This window comes from Hippopotamus amphibius, chromosome 15 (assembly GCF_030028045.1).
Source record: "Hippopotamus amphibius kiboko isolate mHipAmp2 chromosome 15, mHipAmp2.hap2, whole genome shotgun sequence".
NCBI classification, from domain to species: domain Eukaryota; kingdom Metazoa; phylum Chordata; class Mammalia; order Artiodactyla; family Hippopotamidae; genus Hippopotamus; species Hippopotamus amphibius.
In genome coordinates, this window is record NC_080200.1 from 11,621,138 (window position 1) to 11,639,769 (window position 18,632).

Below are 18,632 nucleotides of genomic sequence, written 5' to 3' on the forward strand. Positions count from 1 at the left end.
CCAGTGGCCCCCATCAGAGGGGGGACTTGGAAACTCTTTTGAGAGGCACAGTGCCAACACAGGACTACAGTCATGTATGGGTGCCTGCCCCCTTGGCTGACTTCCTAGCTGCAACTAGTTCCCGCTAACAAAGGGGGAACCTCTGAAAATGGGACCCTTAAAGCAGGACCATAGCAGGCCTCTGGCTGACCTCCTCTGCCTCCATGGCTGGCCCAGCCAGTCCAGCCTTTTCAAGGGGATTTAGAAATATTTTGGGGGAGTGCCTCCAGTGACCAGGCCTTAAGTGGGTCATTAGATGGATTTGGGGTACGCTGCCTGATTGGCCCAGGCACGTACTCATTCCAGACCCCAGACCGGCCATGGGCATTCCTACCCAGCCTGGGTTGGCCCCAGACTCGTGAGGACTGAGGGATCCTTTCAGAAGGCGATCTTAAAGGTTGGCACCCAAGGAGGACCACCACGGGCCAGTGCACCCTCACCCAGCCTCTCTGCCAGCCCGGGTCTGTGCCCCTGCTCAGGATGGAAGAACGCAATGACCAAAGCACAACAGGATGGCAGCCAGGCCACAGTCACACTCCCCAGGACACACTGGTCCATCCAGGCCTGTCTACACCACCAGAGAGGACTAGAAACCTTTTTGCTGGGCACCTCCTAAGACAGGGCCCCACACAACACCCCCCCTGGCATGCAAAGTTCCCTACCCAGAACTCCCTGACTAGCCCAGAGCCTGTCCACACTGGATCAGGACTTAGAAATGTATTAGGGGGGATGCTTCTGCCAACAGGGACCCACACTGGACGGCAACTGGGTTGCTGCACCCTTGGGCCTCCATGTCTGGCCCAGGCCAGTTCTCGCCTCCACAAAAGGTCACATAAACTTTTCAAGAGGCACTCTCAATGACCTTGACGAAAGAGTGATAGCACCTGCACACAATGGGCCAGTATGTCCAGCTCAGGTCATTGCCTCTTTGAATGGGGATGTGGGTATGCTTTCAGGCGGCACCACCAGGTGCCATGAGTCTAATACCAGGACCTGTGCAGAACCACAGCCTGGCTCAGGGGCCCACCCTGAGTCTCTCTGACTAGCCTGTGCCTGTGCACACTACCAAGGACACCTTGGAGAGGTTTACAAGAATACATCGGTAATTGGGCTCCAAGCAGAACTGAGGGAGGACCTAGGGCAACCTCCATGGGTCTCCATCGATAATGCCCTGGATTTGGATACATTTTTATTTTATTTTTTACTTATTTTTTTAAATCAAAAAAAAATTTTTTTAATGTATTTATTTTATTTTTGGCTGCATTCGGTCTTTTGTTGCTATGCTCGGGCTTTCTCTAGTTGCGGCAAGCGTGGGGCTACTCTTTGTTGCGGTGTGCAGGCTTCTCATTGCGGTGGCTTCTCTTGTTGCAGAGCATGGGCTTCTAGGCATGCAGGCTTCAGCAGTTGTGGCTCTCCAGCCCTAGAGCGAAGGCTCAGTAGTTGTGGCGCATGGGCTTATTTGCTCCGTGGCATGTGGGATCTTCCCAGCTCAGGGATCGAACCCGTGTCCCCTGCATTGGCAGGCGGATTCTTAACCACTGTGCCACCAGGGAAGTCCCCTGGATACATTTTTAGAAGGCACATGCATGACTGGACACTAGATGCCACCCCTGGGGCACACTGCCTGGCCCAGCCTGATCCCTGCTACCAGAAGAATATTTAGAAGCAGTTTTGTTTTTTTAAACCAGAACATTTATCACACGACTAATCATTGAAATCCTTAAGATGAACTGGATGCTGCAACAGCTGCCCTCTTGGGTTTAGGTGTTGTTTCCTTCACGGAATCCATGCCTGAATCTGCGGTATACAATTTTTAGGTGCCTCATTCGACCAGTCCCGGTGGTATTTTGTCTTATAGCTTTAGCACTCCAGTTACACTTTCTCTTTTGCTTGGCAGGGGAGTCACATTTGCCACAGGTCGACTTCTGAAGGTGGCAGGCCTTAGAGCCACAGCAGCAGCACAACGTGTGCGTCTTATTCCGACATTTTCCAAACAATGACGTTCCCTTCGTCATCTCGCTTCTGCCGCCGAGACCAAAGAGTACAAGCAGTTTTGGTGGGCGCCTCCTATGATGGGGCCTGAGGCAGAGCAGCGGACGGCCCTGGGGCACATGCTCCAGACTATCCTGCTCAGCTCTGCTGCCTTCCCCTTCTGGAAGGAAACTTTAAAAAGTCTGGGGATGGGAGTTTCCTGGTTGTCCAGTGGTTAGGATTTGTTGCTTTCACTGCGGTGGCTCTGGGTTCAATCCCTGGCTGGGGAACTAAGATCCCATGAGCCACACGGTGTGGCCAAAAAAAAAAAGTCTGGGGAAGTACATGCAGTGGCTGGACCCCATGAAAGATGGCAGTTAGACTGTGGTGCCCTCCTTGGGCCTCTCTGGTCTGTCTCTCTATGGGGAGACTTAGACAACTTTTTAAGTGGCACATCTGGCACCTAGACCCCATCTGTGATCTGCCCAGGGGTTCCAAGCCGGCCCAGGCTCACGCCTGTTTCCCCCTGCTAAGGGGGATGCAGAAATATCTTCTGAAGATACATCCGACAATCAGGGGCCCGAATATCCAAATACTCATCTCTACATGGGCTGCAGGTGGGCTTGGCATGCCCTCCCAGCCTCCACACACTTTCAAGGGACCCGCACAAGACTGTACTGACAAAAGGGCAAGTCACTTCCTTTCAACTCTAAACCTCAGGTTTCCTCCCAAGGTCTCCTTCCTCTGTCAGAGACTCCACACCACACCAGAACCAGGACGTGCCAGGCTCTCTACCTGTCTCCTGGGAGGCCCACAGCTCCAGCTCACCTGTCTAAGGCCCCACTTTAGGACTTGCCTTTAATTCTTCCTCCACCTCCAGGACCTCCCCGATGCCTTGCCTTCAGGGCCCCAAGGTAGAGTCTGGGAGGCCCTGGGGTATGTCTGACTTTCTGGGCCTAGAACAAGCCAGCACAAGCCTGCCCTCAGTGGCTGCTCAAAACAGCTGTGTCGCGGACTTCCCTGGTGGTCCAGTGAGTAGGACTCAGCACTTTCACTGCCGGGGCCTCAGGTTCAATCCCTGATCTGGGAACTAAGATCTTGCAAGCCATGCAGCGCCAACAAACAAACAAGCAAACAAAACAAAACAAAAAAAACAACCCACAGCTGTGTCACAGCCCTAGTGGATGGCGGAGTAAAGCAGGAGTGGAGGATGGAGTGGTAGGTGAGGTTGGGGTGTGAACCATGTAGACTCTGGTGTGAGGATTCAGGCCAGCAAGTGGTCTTCCTCCAAGGCCTTGGGTCAAGGGTCAGCTAGGGTTTGCTGACCTTTCTGGGTCATAAATTCCATTGCTCTCAAAACAAAAACAAAACAAATCCCCACACTTAGTTACACCTTGACCTGAGTCTTTCCTTGGTAGTGGCATTTTAATGGCTTTCCTTGGTGGCAGCAGCAAAAGGAGAAGGGGGAGAGTTTGCCCCACCCCTGCAGGAGCAGACACAGGATCATAGCGGGGAATCTTGCCCCCAACAGGTCTAGCCATCCTCTTCCCATTGGACCGAGGCCAAGAAGGTGCGGATTTCCATGGGCTGCAGCGTGATGGTGGTGGAGACCAGCCGGGAAGGAGAAGGATGGGGTGTGGGGCCTGGGGAGGTGGAGGGAAGAAGGATTGAGGGGCGTAGACTTCTTCTGCCTTAACACCCCCATGCCACCCCACACCACCCCTGTGCTCCCTCCCCTGACCACAGACATACCACCTTAAATCTGTCCCCAGGACCTCACTCGCAGACCCTTCAACTGCTTCCCAGGGCCTATATACCACTGCCACACCCTCCAATCCCTCCCCAATGCCTGGTCACCATTCTCACACCCACAAGTCCCACGCCAAGGACTGTCAAGCCAATCTCTGCCCCTAGAACTAGACACTGACAGAGACTCTCAAATCTTGTTTTTGGGACTGCACTCCATCCTCAAACCCTCAAGACCTACCACTAGTTTGCTGGACCCAGTCCTTTAAATCCCTAACCTGGATCTGAATACCGACCAGCTCAGACCCTCGAACCCTATACCTGGACCTGGTCAACATTCCCGCACCTCCCACACGGACCCCAGCTCTGGGCAGGCCCCCACCCGTGTTCGGTGTCCACTGGAGCCTGGAGGCGTGGGCCCGGAACTGGTTGGCCGCCAGCGTGGTCTCCCGCAGTTCCGTGATGGTGAAGGCGGAGAACAGCTCCTGCGGGCAGTGAGTGCGCCGGGCTGAGTTGGGACAAAGCCGGGTTTCCCCTCCCGTCTCTCCCCTGTCTCCTTCCCACCTCTGCCCTCCTCACCGTCAAGTCCAAGGTCACCGGAGAGCTCAGGTTGCGGCCCGAGTCTTCCCCTACGGCGAACTGGTGCTCTAAACGCAGCAGCAGCGTCTCCGGGCCCCAGCGGGCCAACGTGAGTAGATGCACCGAGGGAGGCAGCTCTCTGCGCAGCCCGGAGAACTGCGGGTAAGAGCGCGGCAGGGCTCAGCCAAGAGGGGCGGGACCGGGCGGGCGGCCAGGAGGCGCAGACCCGGCGCGGAGGAGGGGGCCTTGGCGGCGGTGAGGAGGCGGGGCTTACCCGGGGAGTGGCGGGGCTCAGCCAGGACTGGGAGCCCTGAGCCAATGAGGGGACGGGGCGGGGCCAGGTTGGCGGCAAAGTGGATCTGGCCCGAGACCAGACCGAGTTAAGGCGGGGATGAAGCGTGCGGAGACCAGCTGGAGGTGGCGAGTGGGCGAGAGGGCCGGAGACCGCGGGGGTGACCGGGCTGAGCTAAAGGGGCTGCACTGGCTTGCCTCCTCCCCAGGACGGGTAGAGGCGGGCGAGGTGGGTCCCAGTTAAGCCCAGGAAAACCTGCCCTATACCCCACCCCTCCCCCTCAGGCTTCCTTCGGGTCCTCTCTCTGCCAGCCCCACCGCCCCTCACCTGCGTGCGTGGGGCGACCTCGCGGCGGTAGGGGGCGCCGCCGTCTCGGGCCAGCACCACCTGCGGGGCCAGGACCTCCTTCTCCGCTTGTAACCGGTGCCCGGCGGCCGCCGTCCGGGCCTTGTCCAGCAGCACGAGGTGGCGCCCTCGCACCCAAAGCCCCGACCCCTCCTCCATCAGTGGCTCCCCGACTCCGCGTGCATCGTCTCTCAACAGCCTTCGGTGCACCTGCCGGGACAGTGGCCAGGAGAGGGTGAGGGTCCCTCTAGCCAATTTCTGGGCCAGAAATTGCGTAAAAGCATGTGGGAATTTCAAGAAAAATTGAAGATTGGTGGCGAACGGATGAGGACGAAGGTCTGGTAGGATCCCCAGTAGAAGTGGGGATCCGACCTAACAAGGGAATAGGACAGAGGGAGGTAAGGATCTACTGGGGGCGTTGATAGGGCAGATCAGCACCTGGAGGGGAGGCTTGGGTAAGGATTGGATAAAGGCACGGAGTAAGTCTCACATAGGAATGGAGGACTCAGCTTAGTGGGCACCACAAATGGAGGGGTGCACCTAGCAACAGAAACTGGCTTCAAGGTCCTGCAGGGGGCCAGGGAGGGAACTGGTGGGAGGACCCTGACTTAGATGGGGCTTGGGCCACTCACCATGAGCTCTAAGGAGCCGTCACTCAGGCTACTGCCCCCCTGGGAGCGGTCAGTCAGCACAGTCAGCTGCATGTTCCCATCCTGGGGGATGAGGGGTGAGTGAGGGGCTGTACTGCTGGCCAGCCCCAGCCCCCAGCCAGGCCCCAAAGGGATGCTGGAGACTGCTGAGGACAGTTGGGAGATGTTACGAATGAGAGGTAACCCCCACTCTGTAAAGGGATGCCAGGAAGAGGTGGGGAACAGGATGGGGGATGGTTACCGTGATGTAAATGCGACTGTTGACTGGATAGTAGTTTCCTGCCACTGGCTCTGTCTGGTTCAGCTTCCAGGTGGGCCGATAATTCCGCCTGGGGTGGGGTGGGGAGGGGAGGGGTGGGATTTGATCAGGCCCCGGGTCTGGCTCCCCTTCTCCGCTCACCCACTCCTCACTCCCCCTTCATCCTCTCCCTCCCACATTCATGAGGATTAGCAGATGCCCCCATGGGCCTGGGGCCCCAACACACCACAGACCACCCCTCGGTGCCCCCAGTCACCCCACCTTCTCTCCAGGATCTCCCGGCCATTGCTGTCGGTGTAGAAGAGCCCGTCTGTCTCCAGCAGAGTGTCAAAGCGACTGATGACCTCCTTCCCCCAGCCATCACTATATGCGATGGGATGGCAAGGTGGTGAGCCTCACCTTAACTCCACTCTGCCCTTTCCCCAGCCCCCACTCCCAGCCTGCACCACTCACCCCACAGGTATTGGCCCCACTGTCCACTCCAGCTCCAGGTGCCGCTGTCCCGGGTACAGGCGAACCACCTGGGAACACCAGGCTGAGAAGTTCTGATGTACTTCCTGCACCAAGGCTGTCTGCAGACACATGGGGGTGGAGGGCAGATGTAAGCGTGCACCTGAGCAGAGGTGAGCCCTGCAAATGTCCACCCCTGCCATGAAGCTCACAAAGGCCTACATTAGGGTCAACCCCATGAATAGCTTGGGAGCCCCACCCACCTCCCCCACCTTCCTAGATGTGATGCCCACACTTTGTACCTCCGTCAAAGCCATGTAATTTTCTAAGTTTGGCATACATGCTTGTTGCCCATCATTACCCAATCTCCCCTCCTTAGAACAGGATTCTAGCTTAGTACATGGCTACCTGGAATAGACTGTATTGTTCAGTCTTCCCTGAGGTTCTGAGTAGCTGTGTGACCATGTTTGCCCAATGGAAAGTGATCAAGGTGGTATGAACAACGTTCCTTGCCCCTTTCCCTCTTCCACTGACTCAAATGCAAATGTGATGGCTGGAGCTTAAACAGCCATCTTGGGCCACAAAGTGGAAGCTGAATGTTGAGGATGGTAGAGCAAAAAGATAGAAGACTAAATGATTACTGAAAACCATCCCACCTGTCCAGACTTCCTGTTAGATGGAAAGAAACTTCCATCTTGTTTTAGGCATGGTTAATTTGGGTCACCCTGTTACAAGAGACAAAGCTACATCCCAGTACAGTGACCCAGGTATGCAGGTGTTCACCTCAAGGAGAATCATGTCAACTATGAGGCTTGCTGTTACCTGCCCCATTCCTACCCTAAGAGGAAACATCAACAAGAGGCCCCAGGAAACCCCACAAGCCTGAGCCCCTGTTCCCAGCCAGATGCACCCTCAAATATCCACCCTAAGTGAGAATTACCCAAGCCCTATCCAAGTGTGAACCCTTAAATATCCACCCCGGATAAAATCCCCTCCTCCCACAGATCCTTGGTGAAATCTTCAAGCAGTAACATCTGGCTCTCCCCATTTGTGGGCCAAATGGGAACACCCCACCCCCCAATTTCAAAAGCTAAGTATAATCTTGACACAACAGACATGAATGCCTTTCTCTGTACTTCCATGTCACAAAACCAGCCACGAATATCAACCCTGTGGGAGGATCCTCAAGTATTCCCCTCGGGTCTTAGCCTTCTTATCTGTTGGAGATGTAAATCCTTCCCCCACTGCACACATGGCACACCACCCTCCACACACATCCCTCCCACATCCCCCATCCCAAGTGCCCACTCATTAGTCTTAGCCCCTGACCTTCACAAGGTGAGTTTGAGCCCAGCGGCTCACAGGCAATGGTTCCTGTTGGTTGGGTCTGAAGATGTAAGCACCTGAGACCTGGGAGCTTAGGCTGTTGCCTGTACTAGCGTTGTACCTGGGGTCAGGGAAAGTGAGAGTCAGGCAAGGGACCCTAGCTTTGCTCACACCCCCTCCCTGACCTGGTGGTCCTCCCTCACCAGTGGAAGGCTTGACGGACAGACAGCAGGAGGTTCTGGTCCAGGTTCTCCAACTCCATCAAGAGTCCTGTGTTAGGGTCAAACCTAGCCCGGAGGTACTGGGCAGAAAAGGGTGGGCAGACATTAATGACCATCACTTCAGCCAACAGCAGCTTCATCATTCCTGGGGCTCAGGAGAAAACCCTGGAGTCACTCACCCTTCCTTCCTCTCTCTCTCTCTCACTTCTCACCCCTGACTCTATTAGCAAATTCTAACAGCTCCACTTCCTACCTTATCCTCAATCTGACAACTTCTCACCGCCTCCATGGTGTTCCCGGACTAGTGAAGCCAGCCCATTCCTGCTCTCCCACCTTCCATGCTCGCTCCCCAGTCTTTTCCCCCCATAACTGCCAAAATGTGCCTGTAACACCAAAAGTGAGATCATAGCCCATCTGCTCTGTATCCGGGCTGCTTGTGCAACTGACAGAGGAACCACATGCCAAGACCAAGATTTTTAGGGCCCATGGAAATGTGTAAGTCTCATTTTCTTTTAGAATCAGAAAAAAACTTGAATGAAATAATAATGAATGTGTTATATTGAAGCCTGTGTGGTTAATATTCATATTAATATTCATACCATCCTGAAATATAATTTTTAACTTTTTTTTATGGAAGGATAAGGGACCCACAAAGGCCAAAGTGCTAGGACCCACAAGTCTTAATGCAACCCTGTGGTTCCTTCGCAGTAAAAGCCAGAGTCCTCCCCTTGACTGGTCCTTAAGACCCACATGATCTGACCTGTCACCTCCTCCCCAACACCCTGCTTCAGCCACACTGAGTGTTCTTTAAACACCGAACACCCTCCCACTTGAGGGCTTTTGTGTCTGCTGCTCCCTGACTGCCTGGATATCTCTTCCCCCACATGGCCACACAGCTCCCTCCCCCAAGTTTCTGACATGCCTCACTTTAATTTGCAAAACCCTACCTCCATCAGCTCTGACATTTCTGTCAAGGTTCACCCATAATTACACTGGGTCCTCATAACAGCCCCAGGAGAGAACACTGAGGCTCAAAGGAAGACAGTCACTCACTTGAGGATACTCAGTGGGGGGTGATGACACTAGACCATGAACCTAAGACCCACTGACCCAGGGTCCATGTGGCTTACTGCCACATCTCAACTTTGTCACCCGGGAATAGAAGGGGATCGGAATACGGTCTTACCTCATTCTGGATGACCAAGACACGGGACCAGGGCTTCTGGGATCTGGGATGGTAGCTGTAGGCCTGGGGGCTTTGGCCAGGCACCTGAGTTACTGAGTAGATGCTGAAGCCCAGAGCAGGCACTGAGGCTGAGAAAAGCAGTTCCTGACTGTCTGAGTTGGGAATCCTCACCACCTAGGGTAAGGGAGGAAAGAAACCAGGTCAAGAAGCTGTGAGTACACACATAAAGCCACACTGCACATACAGGGAGGGGTCAAACTTGAGAAGGGGAAGGAGTTCCCAGATGGGGAGAAGAAATTTAGGTGTTGGGCAGGGGGGACGGGGAGTGTCAGAAATACTGAGTTAAAGATTGCAAAGAGGGAATTCCCTGGCAGTCCAGTGGTTAGGATTCCATGCGTGCACTGCAGGGGGCACGGGTTCGATCCCTGGTTAGGGAATTAAGATCCTCCAAGCCGAATGGCAAATAGATAAATAAATTGCAAAGATTCATAAGGTGGAAAAAATCCACTAGGAGGGTGGAACTAACTGTGAGAGGTGGCAGAAGTGAGGAAGTAAGTGCAGGAAGAGATCCTTGAGACAAGAGGGAGGGAAAGACATTCCTGGGGGAGGAAGAGATTAGTGGGAAAAGGCCTTCCAGAATGAGAGGAATATTCATAAACAAGAAATTTTTCCATGGGGAGCTATTAAAAAGGGGGAGATACCCATGGGAGGGGGGAATGTTCCCAAGGGGGCGTGAGAATCAAGGGGCAGAGGGGAAAAATATTCAGAGGAAGAGACAGTAACGGGCAGAAGGTATTCATGGAGAAGGAGGTATCCAAGAGAGGGAGGTATCCAAGAGAGGGAGGTGTCCATGGGAGGAGGTATCCATGGAGGGAGAAAATTTGGGAGGAAGTGTCCATGGGGGTAAGGGGGAAATGCCTATGGCAGGAGGTTTCCAAGGGGGTAGGTATTCACGGGGCGTGGTATTCGGGGAGGAATATTTTTCGAATGGGCTCACATCACTGGGCACTCTTGTGCCACTGGGGTCTCTCACGAGGAAAACGTGTTCTCCGACAGGCAGCCTCACCATCCAATCCACTTTCCGCCCCAGGGGGTTATAAATGGTCACCTGGAACTGGGGTGGGAGGGTCAGAGCAGGCATGGGTCACAACAGGCCTTCTGCAAACCCATCTACCATGTGCAGCAACGTCTCTGGGCGACTCAAGCCCCCAAGTGGTGCACTGGTCTCTGTCCTGCCCCAGCTTCACTGAGCCCCCAGTGACCTACACCCAGAGTGGTCAGCAATCGGCTGAGCCCTCAAGAGCCCATCAGCCGCGCCTGCTTTCCCACCGGCTCTGTTCCCACCCAGCACCCACAGGACCTGCCCGCCCCCCCACCCCGCCCCTCCCGCTCCAGGTCAGCTCACGCTCTCCGCGGTCTGGGTGAGCGGACAAACGCTGATGTTGAGCTTGCGGCAGAACACGAAGTCCTTCTTGGAGCCACTGAGCTGCGCCAGTGCATTGCTCATGAGAACCTGGGGATGCACGTAAAGCGAAAGGTCTGCGCTGAACGCCCACGCGGGTCTCCTCCTTGCCGCCCCGCCCCCAGCCTCGCCCCCGCCTGTCTCCGCTCCTCCCATGCCAGGACCCGCCCCATTTCAGTCTCCGCCCCTCCTTCCACAAGCCCCGCCCTACGAGCCCTTCTAGAGCCAGTTTTTTCAACCACGCCCCTTAATGGCCCCTCCCCATCTGTTTCAGGCCCTGCCCCTTCCTGTCTCCCTCTCTCCCAGGCTCCGCCCTCGCACCTCGCAGGGACTCCAGGCTTCTGCAAGCTGGCGGGCGTAGTCATTGGCCACGTGCTGCCGGCAGGTGCCGCTGACTGCATCATGGTGCTGGAGCACGGCCATCGCTTCATCTGCAGGCAGACAGTGAGCGGGATGGGGGCTCCGCAGGACTCGGCCCCAACCCCGCGGAGACGCGAAAAGTCATATGCGGGCAGACTGGGTTCTTAGGGGCTTTACAAAGGGACTCGAAGGGGCAGCGGAGGTCTGGGGTCCAGCTTCAGCCCCGCCCCCGTCCCCTCATCCGCCAGGCACCTACTGAGGGGTGCACTGTCTCCAGGGCCGTAGGGTCCCACGTTGGCTGACGGACCCGCCAGCGCCTCCAGCTGGTTGCACACCTGTAGAGCAAGGAGTATGTTGGGGCACCGGGCCTGTTAGGACCCCTGGGCCACCTCTTTGAGCCTGGCACCCACCTACCTGCAAGAAGTTGTAGCTGAGGCGCTCGTAGCGTTTGAGGGCGGGCCGGCTGGAAAAGTAACCGGTCCAGAACATGTGGGGGCCGTCGGCGTAGGGAAAGAAGTCATCCTGTTTCACCGACCTGCAACAGCAGAGGCATTGCGGGCAGGGTCACGACCCACAGGGCATGCCAACCCCCCCCCCCCCCCCAGGCTCCCCAGTTCCCCCAAATACCAGGTAAGGTTGGCCTTGTTCAGCTCCCAGAGGTAACAGGCGGGAGTGGAGTAGAGAACATTGACGCGGCTCCCGCTGGTCTGTTGCTGCAGGGAGGTGTGTGGTGTGTGAGCCCTCCGGAGCCCTTCCCCGGGGAGCCCACAGGTGTGCACATACCTACTCACACACACACACACACGTGCACACATTCATGCATCCAGTCAGTTCATACTCTCTTAATACACAGTTTGAGTGCAAGCCAATGGCCAAATGTGAAAATGAATGTTGGTGGAAGCTAAATATTACCAGCCTGGAAAGAATGAATTTCAGGGATGCAAGAATAAACCTGAGATTTTACTAAACTTTAAATAATTCCAATTTTATTATTTAAAACTTTCATGGAAAAACTAAATATGACATTATAGGGCAGGAATAATCATTTCTTAGCACTGTAAGGTTATTGCCAAATGACACAACTGTTATAATGAATGGAGGCTCACTTTCAACTGAGGGAGGTGGAGAAACAAGAAGACCTCCATGAGTTAAAGGATGTGTGTTCTGTTCCAGTTGTGTCCCCAGTGCCTTGTAAACAGTAGGTGCTCAATAAATACTTGAATGACCTAGAGAATATTATACTTAGTGATGTCAGAGAAAGACAGATACCATATGATATCACTTATATGTGGAATCTAAAAAATAGTACAAATGAATCTATACACAAAACAGAAACAGATTCACAGACATAGAAAACAAACTTATGGTTATCAAAGGGGGAAGGGGGGGGAAGGGATAAAATAGGAATATGGGATTAACAGATACAAATTACTATATGTAAAATAGATAAGCAACAAGGACTTACTGCACAGCACAGGGAATTACATTCAATATCTTATAATAAACTATAATAGAAAATAATCTGAAAAACATATATATAATTGAATCGCTTTGCTGTACACCTGAAACTAATACAATATTGTAATGGTAATACAATATTGTTAATCAACTATACTTCAGTTAAAAAAATAAAACACGAGTGAATGACGAGAAGTACATAGGACTACATGCCTTCATGTGCAAACACGTCTGCATCCCTGAACATATACTCATATACAGATTTACACACATACACTGTGTTCACTCAGCAATCACTTGATTCCTCAGTATGCTCAGGACCATGGACACAATCTACAACCAGAGGCCAGCCCTGCTCTCATGGAATTCACAGCCAAGTGCAGAGGAGAGAGACTGAACAGATAGTCAGTTGGTTACAGTCAGCCTAAATGTATCATCACAGGTATTTGTGGGGACTCCTGTGAGTACAGAGGAAAGAGCAAGAGCTAGGGCTGGGGCCTGGTGAAGGCTTCCTGGAGGAGAAGATGTTGCAACTGGTGTCTTAAAGAAGAAGCAGAAGATTTTCAGCCCCAAATAATAATAATAAACAACTATAATACTTATTATTTACTGGTCTATGCAAATGAACTCATTAAACTTTCATCAATAGCCCTATCAGGTGAGAACCACCTTTATGCCCATTTCCTAGATAAGCAAATTGAGGCACTGAGTGCTTAAGAACATTCCTCAAGGTCACAGAAACAGTAAGTGGCAAAGCCAGGATCTGAACCAAGGAACTCCATTTCCAGTAAAATGGAGTGTGTGAAGGAGCAGAAAGGAGAAAAACCAAGAGTGTGACCTTCTGGCAGCCCAGGAACATGGTATTTGTAGGAGGAAGTGGTCAAGGTGTTGAAGCCTCCTCAGAGACCAGGGGCTTGGGGAGGACTGGGAAATGTCTCCTGGAAGGCCCTTGGTGACATTACTGAGAGCTGTTTTTGGTGAAACAGCAGTGCAGGGAACGAGTGGAAGGTGAGCCCATAGAGATTGTAGACAGCTCTGGGGATGGAAATGATGGGAGAGGGGAGGTGAGGTTCTGTGCTGATGGGAGAGTGACTGCCTGCCCACACAGCTACAGGCCACTTACAGGGGCCACATCAATACATCCATGGTAGGCAGAATAATGGCCATCCAAAGAGGTCCATGTCCTAATCCCCAGAACCTGTGATGATGTTAGGTTACATGGCAAAAGGGAATTAAGACTGCAGAATTAAAGCTGTTAATCAGCCGGCCTTAAACTAGAGAGATTATCCTGGATTATCTAGTGGGCCCAGTGTAATCACAAGGGTCTCTAAAAGTTGAAGAGGAAGGAGAAAGAAAGAGTGAGAAAAAGATGTGACAACAGAGGCAGGATCAGAGAGCTGCTGTGTTGATGGCTTTGAAGATGGAAGAGGGGGCCATGAACCAGGGAGTGTGGGTGGGTGGCCTCCAGAAGCTGGACAAGGAAAGGAGACTTTCCCCTAGAGCTTTCAAGAAGGAACACAGCCCTGCTGAAATCTTGATTTTAGCCTAGTGAGACCCACGTCTGACTTGTGACCTACAGAGCTGTAAGGTAATATGGTTTCTGTCATTTTAAGCCACTAAGTTTGTGGTAATTTGTTAAAGTAGCAATAGAAAACTAACATAGCACCCCTAGGTCATGTACATGACCCAAGGTCCAGGGATACAAGCACAGGTGCCCACAGGGTGGGCACACTCACCTTGGCGTTGACCAGCTGGATGAGCTTGTCAAGGTTCTTGAACCACATGTTGGCATTCTCATATTGGAAGTCAGAGCCCATGGTCATCACAGTGTGGTTGGTGCGGTAGTGCCGGCCCTGCAGGTGGGATCCAGGGGTGTCCTTAGGCCAGGGTGTCCTGGGCCACCCCTGTGGACAGCTTTGTCTCGGTATATAGGTGGTCAAGAATGTGGGTGCACAGAGGCATGGGGGGGCGGGGTGGAAGTGTGTCACGTGGGAGCAAAGGGACATACAGAAAAATAGCCACAAGCTGTTGAGTAATTCTCTTTGGCCCGCCACCCAGACATGCGTACTGAGGCATGTGCCATGCTGTCTCGTGATCATGGTGGGGGTGTGCAGTGGTGAAGGGGTCTGCATTTCTAATGAGGAATGCACACAAATCCGGGAAGAGGGCACAGTGATGGTGAATGGAATATTACTTTCCTCCAAGGATGGTGAGGAGGTGCTAGGGATTGTCTGGGCCCATGGAAGGGCCCAGTGCATGTACACCAGAGGCACAGGTTCTGGACACCAGGTTACCTGGTCAGTGGCCAACTTCAGGAAGTAATGGACCAGGTCCTCGGCATTGTACTCGGGGCTGCGCAGGTCCTCCACAAAGGGCTTGTCGGCACACAGCGTGTCCCAGCACAGACCATCCGGCGGGTTGTAAAGGTTGGGGAGCACACCTGTGGGCAGCACAGGCTAAGCGGTGGCCCCACCCCTGAGACCCGCCAGACCTCACCAGGGATGGACTGCAGAATTTGCAGTGCAAAGTGTAAATGCTGTGCCCTTGTTCATAAATCATTAAGAATTTCAAGACAATGACAGCAGACTATAAAACCAAGCCCAGGGCCCTTCTGAGCGTGGAGGCAGCCCTCTCCCCACTCCACCTCCTTACTGGTGAAGAGGTCGGCAGCAGGAGGCTTCAGGCTGGCGCTGGCTCGCCAAACCTGCTCCATTTCTAGCTTCTCCTTCCGCACCTCCTTGTCTTGATAATCCAGGCGTCCGAAGAAAAGGCCATCAAAACCCATCTGTAGGTAGGGTGGGATGAGGAGCGGGATGGGAGAGCAGGAGAGGGCAGGATAAATAAGGGCCCAACGCTCTCATCACCATGCGCCACCCCTTCAGAGCACTGGTAGAAAAACCAGGTCTAAAACCGGGGAGGCCCTCCGGTTCATTCTGAAACTTGGGGAGGGTCGGAAGCCCTGCGGGAGCGCGGGAAGGGAGCGGGTCCAACGCTAGAACCTACCTCCACCTTCCCCAGCTCAAGGAGGCCTTGCCTATTCCGCAGCCTAAGCATGGGAAGGGGGCGGGGTCACGGCACAGGTATTGAAGCCTGCTGGAAAACCGCTGGCCTTCACAGACCGCCGCGCTTGGGGAGTCAAAGGGAATGAAGGGGCGGGCCCAAGAGGTCGGGAAAAGACCTGCGCGAACAGCGAGGCCTGCTCCCGAGAGTGGCCGAAGGGGTCGATGTGCCAGGCCACACGGGGGCGCCCGTCTCCGCCAAATGTTTCCTCCAGGAAGCGCAGCCCGAGTGTCATCTGGTCGATGATGGCTCCGTAGTGGGCGGCCGCCTCATCGTTCATCACCCAGCCACCGTTTGCAAACTCTAGGCGTCCTGTGCCGGGAGGGGCAAAGTCCGAGTCAGCTGTCAGAGCCAGTAGTGGGGCAGGGGTTGGTGATCCCGGGGATGAGAACTGCCTGCATGCCCAGGCCCAAGAGGAGAAGAGGGGTCATTCCCACGCGGGTGTAGAGAGATACTGAACAGAAGGCCTCCCAGCATGGCAGCCTTTCCAGAGGATTCACTGGAGGTGGGGCCTTACAGGATGCATAGAAGTTCTCCAAATAAAGGGAAACTCCAGGCAGGTGCAGCCACAGACAGGCTGCACTTGGTATGATAAAATCTCAGAAGCCAGAGTGGTAGAAACAGAAGCTGGGCTGGGCTTCCTCTTTTCACTTCCTTAGGGCAGGCTCACCCTGGCGCACCAGGTCCCGCACGATATCCTGTGTTGCGTTTGTCTGCTGGCGCCACCAACGGGAGAAGAAGGCGATTTCCACATAGATGAAGCGGCGGGTGGGCTCCGCCAGCAGGGAAGAGATGACGGAGTCTAGGATGTACTGCACACCCGCGTGCTGGACGTCATTCTGGACTATGGGCACAGGGGTCAGGCAGTCAGGGACCAGCAAGCCAAGGGGAATATTCTGAGATACAGGAGCCCAAGCTGGGAATTGCCCCACCCTAATGTCCAGGGCTGAAAAAGAATTTGAGGGGCTCCAAGGGGCCATGGGAGACCCAGGGGTCGGTCCCCACCCTCTACTCACTGCCGTAAAAGTACTGGTCCACAGTCTTGAGCCAGCCCACGTCATCATGTGTGTGGGCCACCAGGTGCACATTCAGCATGTCCGGTTCCACCTTGGGGCATGTCTGCATAGGGACCCCAAACACACATACCATGTCAGTAACCCCAAGGTTAAGAGGCAAGCCGCAGTGGGGGGTTGGGGAGGACATAAGGTAAGTCTTGATCTAGAGGCCAGTGACTCTGGTACGGCCAAGCCCTCCCAGGGAGATCACACATAGTTGTGTCACAAATACAACTCCCACTTGACGTAACTTCTCAGAGCACCTCTCATTCACACCCTGGGGAAATAACAGTAGTAGCTAAAGTTTATTAAGCATTTGCAAATACCAAGCAGCCCCGGGGTGGGGGGGGGGGGGGCGGGGGACGATATTATCTCCAGTTTTCACATGAGAATACTGAAGTTCAGAGAGATGAAGTGACTTGGCCAAGGTCACGAGGCCAGAAAGTGGAAGAGCCAGGCTAGAACTACAGGCAGCTGACTCCCAGCTGTCAACCAGTCCCCGCCACACATACAGCTGCTCACCCGCTCACGTCCAATCACACAGGTAAATGCATGCAAAGTCCAGAAGCAAAAGAGGCAGGCACAGACAGCCCCATTCTCAGCCACGCACAGCTAGACTTCTCAATGACACAAAGCATGCACTCAGACCACACTGTCATATCAGCAACCATTCACTAGGCATCCACAAAACAGACCCACACCTCTGGACCCTACTGGAGGCTTCACTCTGGCTCGTGTGCATTTCCGCTCGCGGGCCGCCCTCACCTGGTATCCCGCGGCCCAAGCGCTGGGAGCCGCCAGCAACAACAGAAAGAGGAAGGAGAGAGGCGGAAGCGGTGGCCGCAGCGCGCGGGAGCTCATTCGGGACCTCGCCGCGCCTCGGCTGCCGCCAGCGCGGACCCTCGAAAGCCGCGCGTCCGCGCCCATGTCTCTGCCGCCGCCGCCACCTCCTCCACCTCCCGGGGGTTCCCGGGCCCGGGTGAGGCGGAGTAAACGCCCCGCCTCCAGAACCTGGCTTGACCAATGAGCACCGGTGGGGGCGGGGCTAGGGAGCAGCCCGCGAGTCACGAGACCCAGGCGGTAGCTCGCGGCTGCTGCGGGCTCTAGGAGCGCCGGGGGCTGCTGGGCGCGTCCCACCCTCTGGGTGCTGGTTTGGCCGGAGGAGCATTTAGTCTCGTAGCCTCTGTGTAGCCTCCTAGTGACCTTTTGTCCCCCTGGCGCAGATGGCTCAGAATTTCCAACGGATGCTGGGTTTGCCTTGGAGGTAGACTATGTGCCTACTATCCTAGGGTATTCCGTTGACCTTCAGGGCTAGGGTCCGCGAGGGACCTGACTCGGCTAGAAGAGGTTAATGGGGGCCCTGTTCTGTCCTGTGTATTGAGACGTTGAGTAAAGGAACTGCCCTTACAATGCTGGGGAGGGGAGGCATCCAGCTTTGTTGGGAGAGATACCGGTATCCACTGTCAGAACCTGGTAAGTGGGAGAGAACTTAGTCTTCCTTGCCTTTCCCATTTCCTGCCAGTCCATCCGACTTGCTGACATTACCCCCATTCCTCTAGGTAAGAAAACCAAAGCCTAGATTCCTTAGATCAGCAGGGCTATCTGCTGAGTTGCCAGGGGGCAGAGATCACTGTTCTGTCTCTAGCAGCTGACTTAAGGCCGCGTCTTGTGAAATAAGCAGATGAACTAACCAAAAGGCTCCAGACTGGGGCCCTAACCCCAGGCCTGACTGAGTGGTGGAACTAGAGCCCTTGCCCCTATTTTATTTTATAATTTTTATAATCTTATTTATTTATTTATGGCTGCATTGGGTCTTCTTTGCTGCACGTGGGCTTTCTCTAGTTTTGGTGAGCAGGGGGCTACTCTTTGTTGCGATGCGGGGCTTCTCATTGTGGTGGCTTTTTTTTTTTAAGCTCTTTATTGGAACATAATTGCTTTACACTCTTATACCAGCTTTTGAGGTACACCAAAGTGAATCAGCTGTATTTATACATATATCCCCATATCCCCTCCCTCCTGCAACTCCCTCCCACCCTCCCTGTCCTGGCCCTTTAAGGCATCACCCATCATTGAGTTGATCTCTGTTATACAGCAAATTCCCACTAGCTATCTACTTTACAGTTGGTAGTGTAAATATGTTTATGCTACTCTCTCACTTCGTCCCAGCTTCCCC

At 54.1% G+C, this 18,632-nt stretch overlaps 2 protein-coding genes across 2 annotated transcripts; both read right to left on the reverse strand.

Moving 5' to 3' along the window:
* Nucleotides 1-1,300: 1,300 nt before the first annotated feature.
* Nucleotides 1,301-3,309, reverse strand: LOC130837009 (60S ribosomal protein L37-like). Its single transcript, XM_057709743.1, has one exon. The coding sequence runs from the start codon at nt 2,052-2,054 to the stop codon at nt 1,800-1,802; it is 255 nt and encodes an 84-aa protein (XP_057565726.1). The 5' UTR covers nt 2,055-3,309; the 3' UTR covers nt 1,301-1,799.
* An 88-nt stretch (nt 3,310-3,397) lies between these two features.
* On the reverse strand, nt 3,398-17,439 carry MAN2B1 (mannosidase alpha class 2B member 1). The gene is made up of 24 exons (XM_057709742.1): nt 17,225-17,439; nt 16,421-16,523; nt 16,075-16,248; nt 15,523-15,716; nt 14,997-15,129; nt 14,639-14,784; nt 14,081-14,197; nt 11,514-11,599; nt 11,301-11,421; nt 11,143-11,221; nt 10,848-10,957; nt 10,470-10,577; nt 10,062-10,178; nt 9,065-9,238; nt 7,861-7,958; nt 7,661-7,778; nt 6,335-6,453; nt 6,143-6,244; nt 5,864-5,951; nt 5,605-5,685; nt 4,955-5,182; nt 4,336-4,491; nt 4,139-4,241; nt 3,398-3,653 (listed from the first exon to the last, which is right to left on the reverse strand). Exons 1-24 carry the CDS (start codon nt 17,384-17,386, stop codon nt 3,544-3,546), a joined length of 3,027 nt encoding a protein of 1,008 aa, XP_057565725.1. The 5' UTR covers nt 17,387-17,439; the 3' UTR covers nt 3,398-3,543.
* Between the last annotated feature and the right edge of the window lie 1,193 nt (nt 17,440-18,632).